The 12,609-nt window shown below is 38.3% G+C and overlaps 1 protein-coding gene across 1 annotated transcript in view; it reads left to right on the top strand.

Annotated features, from left to right (window-relative positions):
• Positions 1-12,609, top strand: part of SH3D19 (SH3 domain containing 19) — a 193,929-nt gene that overhangs the window by 169,380 nt on the left and 11,940 nt on the right. Inside the window, exons 14-18 of the mRNA XM_086702952.1 lie at positions 1,585-1,653; positions 1,820-1,960; positions 7,980-8,061; positions 9,469-9,599; positions 11,448-11,506. Coding sequence (XP_086559078.1) covers positions 1,585-1,653; positions 1,820-1,960; positions 7,980-8,061; positions 9,469-9,599; positions 11,448-11,506 — 482 coding nt within the window. The remainder of the gene's footprint in view (positions 1-1,584; positions 1,654-1,819; positions 1,961-7,979; positions 8,062-9,468; positions 9,600-11,447; positions 11,507-12,609) is intronic.

Consider the following 12,609-nt stretch of genomic DNA (forward strand, 5'->3'; position numbering starts at 1 on the left):
ATTTTCATTTAAACTGATGAATAAAACCCAGGGGTGTTCTTTGGGATAGGTTACTTTAAAATAATAAATAAGAACAGTGAGTGATGTATTGAGTACTTACTATGCGCCCGATATTGTTTAAACACTTTAGGGGTGCCTGGGTGGCTCAGTTGGTTAAGCATCCGACTTCAGCTCAGGTCATGATCTCATGGTTTCGTGGGTTTGAGCCCCGCATCAGGCTCTGTGCTGACAGCTCAGAGCCTGGAGCCTGCTTCGGATTCTGTGTCTCCCTCTCTCTCTCTGCCCTTTTCCCTCTCATGATGTGTCTGTCTCTCAAAAATAAATAAACGTTAAAAAAAAAAAAAAAGATTGTTGTTGAAACACTTTATGTGTATTATTCCTCACATCAGCCCTTGAAGTAAATACTGTTATTATTAACCTCTATTATACAAATGAAAAAAATAAGACACAGAGAAGTTGAGGAATTTGTCCAGGGTCACAAAATCAGTTAATGGTAGAGCCAAGATTTGAACGTAGATCAGCTGGCTCTGAGCCCCATGCTCTTAGCCAATAAGCCATACTATGAGTAGTATTAGTAGCTATAAAGTCTCTACTAGCTTTGGACATTCTATGTTAAGAGCCTCATTCAGGAAAAACCATATTTTGCTGGTTCTTAGCATAGCTGTATAATGTCAGTAAAACATTTGGATAGCTCAAATTAATAAATTCAAAATGATAGTATATTAGAGTAGTATGTCTCAGTATGAAATAATTCCTTAAGTCTCTCATTTTTTTCCATGGACATCCCTTGATTAAATTGCTAAAATCAAGACTCTGGTTCCTTTGGGAGCCTGGGACTCTTAACAGGGATGCTGGGAATCACCACCACCCAACCCAGCCTTACAGGGACACATCCTTGCACTCTGAATCTTTGCTTATGAGTGATTGAAATCTGCCTTTTCTTGTTGGAAGTGAGCTTGTGTGATCACACTTCCTGGATATACCCTCTGACCTGCACTTATCAGACCAAATTTATCAAGGCAGGGAACAGTCCTCTGGCTAAGGGTGGGGTGCAGTTGTAAAAGTCATTCTAAGATCAGACAGCTGAGTACGAAGTGACTGGGGTCAGGCAATGAAATGGGTTTAAGTAGATACTTGGTATCAGAGAGACTCTAGGAGAAAAGGAAATTGAAGGCAAATGGAAGCAGTCAAGCCCTACAGAGGAGGCTCCAATCCCCTATCAGCCTTCAGAAGACAGCCATTGAGAACCCTGCAGTAAAGACATGGCTTAGGCTCTGAGGTCAGGTGCTGAGCATTTATCCTTTAAATGCTTTAAATCAGGAGACTTGGTGGGCCTTGTCCTACAGAATAGAACTTCCTGGTTGTACTTGTTAAAGGGAATTTTTGGCCACATTCTTCACATTCCGATACTTAGTATCCATTTCTCATGGATCCCACTAGATCTAGAGCTTGAGGAAGCCAAGTGAAGAGTTTAACTGCTAGAAAAGTTGCACTTTAGGCACACATTTGACATCTCCACATTATCAGCAGTTTATGAGGAGGCTATTTGATTGTGAATAATCCTTTTGTGGGTTTGTGTTTAAGCTGTCTGTGCCTCATGGAATTGCCAATGAAGACATTGTCTCCCAAAACCCTGGAGAACTCTCTTGTAAGGTAAAGTAGAGCTCTTTCTTTACAAACTAATGTAAAAAAATCAGTGTCCTCTGTTACTCCTTTACACATTATTAAATGCTTTAGGCTCCAAAGATTAAAATGTGAAAAAAGTAATAATGTTTTATTAAATAATAATTGCTTCAGAGTGTGATATTGTGCCTTACAGCGTGGGGACGTACTTGTGATGCTGAAGCAGGCAGAAAATAATTACTTGGAATGCCAAAAGGGAGAAGATATTGGCAGAGTTCACCTGTCTCAGATAAAGATTATCACCCCACTTGATGAACATCTTAGAAGCAGACCAAACGTAAGGAATTAATATTGCACAGCTGTCATGTCACACATGGCAGCACATTTCATAGAACTATTAATTATATCTCATCCTCAGGTTTTTATTAGCACGTTTATTTTAACCAGAGTAAAAATTGCAGTAGCATTTTATTTCATTTTAAGAATAAATGACTTCTGAAAGACTTGCCCCTGCCATGTTAATCACTTTGACACACAGAATGACTACCATGTGTTGTCTTCCTCATAGCATACTGACTTACAGCAACCAGAGCACTCACCATTAATATTCAACTGTGAGAGCTATTTTTTTTTCCAAAATAATGTAAACATGTTTACCAAACTGCCCAAAATTAGTTTCCTAACAGAATGGATAATTATTTTAACGGGGGCCCTATAAATGCTAAGTCTGACATTAAAAAGCACTTGCCTTTAAGATTTAAGCTTAGAGTAAACCTCATTTCTCTGATCATAGCTCAAAATAATGAAATGAAATGTAATCCAACAACCTAAAGTCATAGTTTAGGCCTAACAAATTTGTGGAGCCTGGGAGAATGCAATGATTAGCGAAGGTCGTTTGTTTAGCAAGAAAAATAGCATTGAATAATTTATAGAGGTGTATTCGTAAAAGAGCTTCTTAAGTTATCCAGTTAAATTTTCACTATCTGTTAGTTAATGTGGCAAACCTGAAAAATAATACCCACCAATCATTTAACCCAAGTAAAGTATTTGGTTTGCCATTCATCCTAGTTTTCATAATCTAGTCCAATTCTTTCTCCTTAGAAGGCAGTTTATCTTTTGAAGTTTGCCAGGAAACTTAAAAATTTGTTGGGGCGCCTGGGTGGCGCAGTCGGTTAAGCGTCCGACTTCAGCCAGGTCACGATCTCGCGGTCTGTGAGTTCGAGCCCCGCGTCGGGCTCTGGGCTGACAGCTCAGAGCCTGGAGCCTGTTTCCGATTCTGTGTCTCCCTCTCTCTCTGCCCCTCCCCCGTTCATGCTCTGTCTCTCTCTGTCCCAAAAATAAATAAATGTTGAAAAAAAAAATTAAAAAAAAAAAAAAAATTTGTGTCTTGGAGGGGCGCCTGGGTGGCGCAGTCGGTTAAGCGTCCGACTTCAGCCAGGTCACGATCTCACGGTCCGTGAGTTCGAGCCCCGCGTCGGGCTCTGGGCTGATGGCTCAGAGCCTGGAGCCTGTTTCCGATTCTGTGTCTCCCTCTCTCTCTGCCCCTCCCCCGTTCATGCTCTGTCTCTCTCTGTCCCAAAAATAAATAAAAAAAAACGTTGAAAAAAAAAAAATTTGTGTCTTGGAGAGCAGAGAAGATATGTGTTAACTAGTCACAGGTAGGATACTGAAATTCTAACTTTAGTCCACACAGGGAAAGTTCTCCTATTACTCATTTTCTCTTTGTTTTGATATAGCATTATCCATCTGTCACAGCCATCCTTCCTCTCTCAGAACACACTGATGGGTGACAGTGGGAGTTATAGGGCCAAAAAGCTTTCCTCAGTGAAAAACAGAAGCTAAAAAATTAGAAGTTACTCTTATAATAGTCCAGAGGTTTGACACTTTAAACATTACCTGCCTTCCTCTTACACCATAGACTTGAAGACACCTGGCCTCCATTGGCCAACTACTGCTGATACCAAAATGAAGCCTCCTTTAGAAACTAACTCTGGGTTCATGGCTAGCATTACACTTTTTAGAAAAATAAACATTACCTACTTGTAAGCCTAGTTTTAAGGTACAGATTTCTAAAGATGAGTTATACTTTCTCCTGCTTTAGTAAACAGAAAATACTGAACATTATCAGCTGAGGTTGAGCCTGTCAAGTCACAGGGGAAGTGGAAGATTGTTACCTAGTGCCTGGTTGTGAGCACAGATTTATGTCTCAGGGAGCTGGGTTTCAGTTCACTGTATATCACCCTAGGCAGTTTTTTAACCTATCTCTAAACTTTTTTTTTTTTTTTTTTTAAATTTTAGAGAGTGAGTTGGGGAGAGGGGCAGAGGGAGAGGAAGAATGTTAAGGTTCTGCACTCTCAGTGCAGAGCTGGAAGCAGAGCTTGCTTGATCCCATGACCCTGAGATGGTGACCTGATCTGAAATCCAAGAGCTGGACACTCAACCAACTGAGCCACCCAGGCGCCCCATCTAAACTTCATTTTTTTAATGTAGAAAATAGTTAAGATAACTCCACAGAGATATTTTTAGAATTGATTTATTATATGATTCCATTTATATAAAAGTCCACAATAGGTAAATCCAGAAAGTAGGTTAGTGATTGCCTAGGGCTATGGGGAGGGTGCAGAGGGAATGACTGCTAATGGGGAGGGCGTGTCTTTTCAGAGTGATAAAAATGGTCTACACTTAGATTGTGGTGATAATTGCAGTTTTGTGAATTTGCCAAAACTATGTACACTTTAAATGGATGGATTTTATGGTATTATTATGGAGTTATATCAAAAAGATGTTTAAAAACTTAAAAGAGCTAATTAATGCATATAAGGTGTTTACCCTGGTGAGTAGCACATAGAGAGTAAACAACGAGTATTTATTCATTTGTATCCACAATTATGGTCATATTAGAAAGAGCTTTGAGGGGGCTCCTGGGTGGCTTAGTCCATTGAGCATCCATCTTCGGCTCTGGTCATGATCTCTCAGTTCGTGGGTTCGAGCCCCGCGTCGAGCTCTGTTCTCACAGCTCAGAGTCTAGAGCCTGCTTCAGATTCTCTGTCTCCCTTTGTGCCCCTCCCCTGCTTGTGCTTTGTCCATCTCTCTCTCTCAAAAATAAATAAACATTAAAAAAATTTAGAAAGAGAAAGGGAAGGAGGCAAACTGTAAGAGACTCTTAAATACTGAGAACAAACTGAGGGTTGATGGGGGGTGGGGAGAGGGGACAGTGGGTGATAGGCATTGAGGAGGGCATCTGTTGGGATGAGCACTTGGTGTTGTATGGAAACCAATTTGACAATAAATTACATTTAAAAAAATTTTAGAAAGAAAGAGCTTTGAAATATATTAAATTTACCTACCAGACACCCACCCTAATGGTGTGGTCTGAGTTGTACTGACCTCTTGTGGCCAATGCTGTGTAGTCTGTTCCTCTTGCCCTATAGCTGCCAGGCCAGGTTGATGAGCAGCCCTGTGGGATATCCATGCATTGAAGACAGAGAAGGGAAACTGACTGGGAGGCTCAAGTTACTGTCCCACCTCTTCTACCCACTCAGGCTTAGTCACATTCAGCTTGTTGGGCCATTTGAAGATTCATGTTTGTTTTGGTGTGGGGTAAGCCTCTGACTTCATTTTTTCCAAATGGATAGCCCTCTAACCTGACACCATTTATCGAATAGTCATTCTTTTTTCCACAGATGTAAATCAGGAGAAAAAAAATGAAAAACCACACATACACACATATAATAAATTATGTAAATAATTTCTTAGAGCCCCTGCAGACTGCAAATATTTCATGGTTCCTTTCCACAATCCTGAACTTCCCATCATGCTCATTTATTTAGAGAAAAATACTGAGCAGCTTCTAAGAAAATTGTCAGGGTGACTTTGAGAAGCTAGTGTAGCGAGCTGCCATTAACCGTTACTGTCTTGACGTAGGTTCGTATTTCTCTATACCTAACTTGGGAGAATATAGCATGCCTCTGCAGGTGCAATTTGGTTAAAGATGAGGTAATAAATCGGCCTTCATTTAGTTCACAGGTTTGCCAGTGTTGAAAATAATATCTTTTAGTCAGATTAGATGAGGAGGAGGAGGAAGTGGAAGAGGAGAGTAAGTCCATCTGTTCATATTAAATAAAACTAAGAATAACAGTGATTCAGGATTTCAGGCTATATTATAAAGCTGTAGTCTTCAAGACAGTATGGTACTGGAACAAAAACAGACACATGGATCAATGGAATAGAATAGAAAACCCAGAAATGGACCCACAACCATATGGTCAACTAACCTTTGACAAAGCAGTAAAGAATATCCAGTGTAGAAAAGACAGTCTCTTCAACAAATGTTGTTGGGAAAACTGGATTGCAACATGCAGAAGAATGAAACTGGACCTCTTTCTTACACCATATACAAAAATAAATTCAAAATGGATACAGAACCTAAATGTGAGGAAACCATCCAAATCCTAGAGGAGAACACAGGCAGCTATAGCAGCTTGGCTATAGCAACTTCTTACTAGAAGGGAAACAAAAGCAGACGTGAACTATTGGGGCTTTATCAAGATAGAAAGCTTCTGCAAAGTGAAAGAAACAATCACCAAAACTAAAAGGCAGCCTACAGAATGGGAGAAGATATGTGCAAAGGACATATCTGATAAAGGGTTAGTATCTAAAATCTATGAAGAGCTCAGCAAACTCAACACCCAACAAACACATAATCCAGTTAAGAAATGGGCAGAAGATAATGAATAAAAACTTTTCCAAAGAAGACATCCAGATGGCTAACAGACACATGAAAAGATACTCAACATCGCTTATCATCAGGGAAATACAAGTCAAAACCACGATGAGGTACCACCTCACACCTATCAGAACTGCTAAAATTAACAACACAAGAAACAACAGGTGTTGGTGAGGATGTGAAGAAAGGGTAATCTGCTGTTGGTGGGAATGCAAACTGGTGCAGTCACTCTGGAGGAACAGTGGAGGTTCCTCAAAAAACTAAAAATAGAGCTACCCTAGGACCCAGCAATTGTACAACTAGGTATTTACCCAAAGGATACAAAATTACAGATTTAAAGGGGTCCATGCACCCTGATGTTTATAACAGCATTATCAACAATAGCCAAGCTATGGAGAAACCCCAGATGTCCATCAACTGACGACTGGATAAAGAAGATGTGGCATATATATATAATGGAATATTACTCAGCCATTAGAAGGAGTGAAATCTTGCCATTTGCAACAACATGGATGAAGCTAGGGTGTATTATGCTAAGTGATATAAGTCAGTCAGAGAAAGACAAATATCATAGGATTTCACTAGTGGAATTTAAGAAACAAAACAGGTGAACATATGGGAGGGGGGAAAAAAGAAAGGGAAACAAACTGTGAGGGCTCTTAATGATAGAGAACAAAGTGAGGGTTGATGGAGGGAGGTGGGTGGGGGATGGGCTGGATGGGTGATGGGTATCAAGGAGGTCAGTTGTGATGAGCACTGGATGTTGCCTGTAATTGATGAATCACTGACTTCTCCTGAAATCAATATTGCACTGTTAACTAGCAAGAATTTAAATAAAATTTTAAAAAGAAAGATTAAGTTTTAAAAACTAAGAGTAACAGTTGCTTATCAATGAGAAAAGGTCACTCTTCAACTTTACTCTCTCCCTTAGCCAATCTAGGAAGTTGGCTAAATGGGTAGAGAATATTGAATTCTCTTTGCTAATTTAGTTAGAATTACTGTTGAATAAACCATTTAGATTAAATAGAAAATCCAGGGCAGGCATGGGAGGTAGTGTTGGTCTTCAAATTAGAGAAAGCCTTCAGTTAAGTGGTAATAAATGAAATGGATTTTACTTTTTGTGAATTATACTTTTGTGGAAGTCATTAGCTCTTTTCATTATGAAAGGCAAGAGTATAAATTGCAGAGCTTTCTTCTTTTACCATTTTAATGAAGACTCAACTTTGAAGGCTCTGTTCTTGAGGTGTAGTACTGATAACAGTTTAAAGAAAAAGCAACCCTGGCAAGGTACACAGATCAAAAAACACTACTTCAGGGTAGAATGGTACCAGTTAATAAAAAAATTTTTTAAAAGTTAATTCCCTTTTAATTTACTCTCGTGGTTTTAAGAAAAATGCTAGGGGATATCATAATTGAGAGTTATTTTTGTCCTCCCTTGGCAAGGACACATGCCTTTTCAACTTGATAATGATTCCCTTGTTTGGCTCAACTATGTGGTTTGCATCTTGTACTCAGAATGTAATTATGTCAAGAGGATTCTAATGAGAAAAAAAAAAATGGTCTCAGAGCGAATAGCAAATCCAGCATGCATCGTGCACACTTCATTCACAGCTCTGTTTTTCCCCCTAAGGATCCAAGCCATCCAAGCCGTGCTCAGAAGCCTGTTGACAATAGTGCCCCTCATGCTGTTGTTCTTCATGATTTCCCAGCAGGTAAGCACATAAATAATAAAGTGGTAGAGCTCAGGATCCCTGAGCAGATATCTTCCCTGAGTTAACCTCTCGAGGACATCTTCATTTTCTGTGCCAAAAAAGATTGGTCATTTTACCACTCACCATGCCTTCCAGAAGGGTCATTAATACCCAACTGTTCCAGAGAGCTTAGCTGCATTCCCTTGCCTTTAAAACTCCCTGTGAGAGAGAGAATGAGGGGAGACAGAAAGGGCTGGGGGTGGAGGGATTCCCTTGCAATGAGCAAAAAGTGAATTGCCTACCAGTTGCAAACTTTTAACTCTTTAAAAACTATGCATATTGCACCCCAAAAAATGCATACCAGTTAACAATTAAAATGAAATTCTTTTTTTTGTAATGTTTATTTTTGAGAGTGAGAGCACAAGCTGGGGAGGGGCAGAGAGAGGGGACAGAGGATCCCAAGCTCCCTGTTGATAGCAGGAAGCCCAATGTGATGCAGGGTTCAAACTCCCGAACAATGAGATCATGACCTGAGCCAAAGTCGGATGCTTAACGTACTGAGCCACCCAGGTGCCCCATAATGAAATTAGTTCTAATTTAATGAGGGGAATAATTTTCTCCTAAGAGTTGCAAAACCTACACACAGAACTTAGCTATTACTTATGTGATGAAAATACACATTTTTTGTAATCAATTTTTAAACACCTTTTATATTCAAGGCTAAAATAAGCTCCTATTTTTTTAGGTTTATTTATTTATTTTGAGGAGAGGGAGGGGCAGAGAGAGAGAGGAAGAGAGAGAATCCCCAGTAGGCTCCACACTTAGTGCAGAACCCAACATCGGGCTCAATTCCATGACCCTGGGATCATGCATGACCTGAGCTGAGTCAGATGCTCAACCAATCGAGCCACCCAGGTGCCACTACAAATAAACTCATGATTTATTAAAACTTCTTATAATCTACTTGGTAGACTGATTTTTATTTCAGTGTGAGTAGATTTACTTGCTAAGGAACTATACTAGTCCCTTAGTTAATATTTTAGATTGAAATGATTTTTAAGCATGATTGAAAATAATAATATTCTACATGTCTATAAAATATTTCATTGCTCAAGATGTATTTAGCAAAGGGTTTATATTAACCAGGTAGGAACCATTGACCAACAAAATAGTTTTTTTTAACCATCTCCCATCAATCAGTGCATGGTAAATACATCTAATTTGGCCTTTAAAAAGGAAGCTTATAATAACAATATCCTCCCAAAAAAGAATATGTTTTTTAAGTCAATTTTATTAGTATAATCTGTTCTTAAAATCAATAGAATGTACTGCCTCAGTGGACAGAACTGAAAGCTACTTTGTGCGCTGCTTTAATCAAATCTGCAACCAAGAGAATTCATCACACATAATTATAATTTTATGTTACAGAGCAAGTTGATGATTTGCACCTCACTTCTGGAGAAATTGTTTATCTTCTGGAAAAAATAGACACAGATTGGTATAGAGGGAAATGTAGAAACCAGACTGGTATATTTCCTGCCAACTACGTCAAAGTAATTGTAAGTGGGTAGTGCTTGTTTAAATTGGTCATATATTTGGTGGGTTCTGTGTGACTTGCAGTTTGGAAAAAACCAGAAGCCTAGATAGCCTAGATTCTTTTTTTTTTTTTTTTTTTAAGTTTATTTATTTATTTTTGAGGTGGTTAGGGGCAAAGACAGAGGGAGAGAGAGAGATTCCAAGCAGGCTTCACAAAGTCAGCACAGAGCCTATTGCGGGGCTGTAACCCACGAACCATGAGATGATGACTTGAGCCAAAATCAAGAGTTGGGCGCTGAACTGACCGAGCCACCCAGGCACCCCAAAGCCTAGATTCTTATATTCTAATTCTCTGTTTTCCATTGATCCCTTTGGTATTTGGAAAATTTTTAAAAGAAAATTTTTGTTCAGCTAGGCAATGATTAATTTTATTATATTATATGGAATATTAAAACTTAATGCCTAAATGCTCTCGGAAATCTAAGGTGAAAAATGCAGGTCAACTAGTGAACCAACTTGGAGGGTGGATAAGCACTAAAGGATATATATTAATTCTTTGAAACATTTAGTAAACAATAATTAAATGTTACTGGATAGTCCCGAAGGAATGTCCCCTGAGATTATGGTGCCAAGTTTTCTTTGAGGTAGATTTCACTTTCGGTTTCTTTCATCCTTTCCATTCCCATTTATTTCCATTTAAAAAAAATAGATTCGGGAATACTAAAGTACTTTTATTGGGGGTAGTGGTCCATTAATTATGTTTCATATAATAATTTCAAATCTGATTGGGAAAAATTATATTAAGTATCAGAATTTTTACACCCTCACAGCCTACAGTATGTGAGCCCATATTATAGAGCCCTAAGTATAAGCCCAGGTGGCTGTGAACTATGGAGATAAAATCAGAATGCCACTTGAACATTTATATCAATAGGAAGAGTATGACTCAGTCTCTGATATAACTTATTGATACTGGAAAATATCAATAAAGCTAGCTTATATCATTAAGCTTTAACAGCTTATTTAAGTGGGAAAAAGCCAATGACTTTTCATTACAGCAGAAACTTAGGAAACAAATATAACAGAAAACCTGTATTTTTTCAAATATAAATGAGCTTGAGTCTCTTGAATTATAAAATGTGGGTCTTAAAAATTGTCTAGTGTATATATGCCCTGATTCTTTGGACAATCTAACCACATTCTCTAAATTAATATTAAGAATAATGTTAGTTTTAGCACTCTTTCTCATTTTTCTTCTGCCCAATGTAGCAGTACTTTAAAAAGCACAATTACCACACTGAAATCAATCACACTGAATCTGCCACATTATTGGTATAAGTGTTATTTCTAAACCTACAGGTTTAAAAAATTGTTTTAAAACTTTTAGAATTTATCAGGAAGGGTGCTGATTTATTTAATATAGACCTCTAAACCTTAAGTAGTTTTCAGACTTAGTGCATTATGGTCAATATTTTATTACAACCCAGCTCTACCAAGCCCTGTAAATAAAGTATTCTCTAAAGTGCTTGCCACTTAATTAGATGCTCACTGAGTACTAATTCCTTTCTTCCTTCCCTATTCACACTGAAGGAAAATAAAATGTTCTAGAGTTATGAAAATAGAAGAAATCCACAAGTTTGATTAAAATGTTTTTGGGGGGTCAGAAAAGTATTGCAGAATTCTGCCAACACTTGGAATACGTGTGGTAGTGCGTGAATGCTTTCTGCCTAGTTTCTATCTTAAGTCGTCCTCATCTGAAGTTTTCAACTTACAGAATGTGGGAGAGAGAAAACTCAGTCCAGGGTAGGATGATATTAATGTGCTTATTCTATTCTAATGTGCAAATTGTTGCCTTGACTTTGTCTTTACAGATTGATGTTCCCGAAGGAGGAAAAGGGAAAAGAGAATCCGTGTCATCTCATTGTGTTAAGTAAGTTTTATTTGTGTCCTTTTGCACCAAATGCAAAGGAGGCAAGCATTTATATCCTAAAGAATTACCAAACTGAAAACACTTCAGATGTGTGATTATTCACATTCTCAGTGTGTTTTTGTAATTATGAGGAAAACTTTGCCTTAGTGGGGGGCACCAGGCTGGCTCAGCTGGTAGAGCATGTGACTCTTGATCCTCGGGGTTGTTAAGTTTGAGCCCCATGTTGGGTGTAAAGATTGCTTAAAAGTGAAATCTGTTTTTAAAATAAATGAATAAAAATAAAAAGCCTTAGTGGATTAAAATTCTGATGAAAATGCGACATGTTGGAAGAAGCTGGCATAAACAATACTCTGTCATACAGGACATATAGACACACACACAGAGCCACAGACTGTCTATCCTAGAACTTCCCACAGCCTGGCCTGAGCTTGAGCAGAGACAGTTTCGTTATCCAGAGCATTTTGCTTTGGCCTTCTGGTGTTTATCTACCAACATATTTTTAGAAGGTTCAGATATTTTTGCCACAGAAAATATTTTAATCTTATAGAAATAGGAACCCTATAAAACTTGCTAGACATTTTGTATTGTTTTGTTTTTTAGAGGAACTAGAAGAAAGTAAAGGAAGAGTTAAGTTGGAGAGGTCTTCCTTTATGTCTGAAAACCTTTCCATAAATTTATATACCCTTTTATGCACCACTGTAACTCCTTTGTGATTTAAAACACTGCCACAATGCAACTTTATATTCCAGTTAAATGAGCAAATTAGTGGAATTCACTACCTGCTGAAGACTGTAAACCTGTCTTTGAATAGGTCAGACATAAGGAGATGCTCCCCGAGGACTCCAGAAAATAAATGCAAAGGTTACCACAAATAAGAAAACTTCTGATGCCACTGTAGTTGAATTCTACTTCGAGTTCAATTTTTCTCCTATTTTTAAGCAGTGTTTACTGTGTCAGCAGGTTGAATTTAAAATGGGCCTTCACAGCTATTGATCCATTGACCTGACTTAAATCAGACTTTGATTGGTGCCAGTACCAACCTTTTCTCTTCAGGCAATTGCATCTCTTTAGACTGTTGCTATTGAAACTTCCCTTTCTAAAGC

Source organism: Puma concolor, chromosome B1, assembly GCF_028749965.1.
Source record: "Puma concolor isolate L17-30 chromosome B1, mPumCon1.1.hap2, whole genome shotgun sequence".
Classification (NCBI taxonomy): Eukaryota; Metazoa; Chordata; class Mammalia; order Carnivora; family Felidae; genus Puma; species Puma concolor.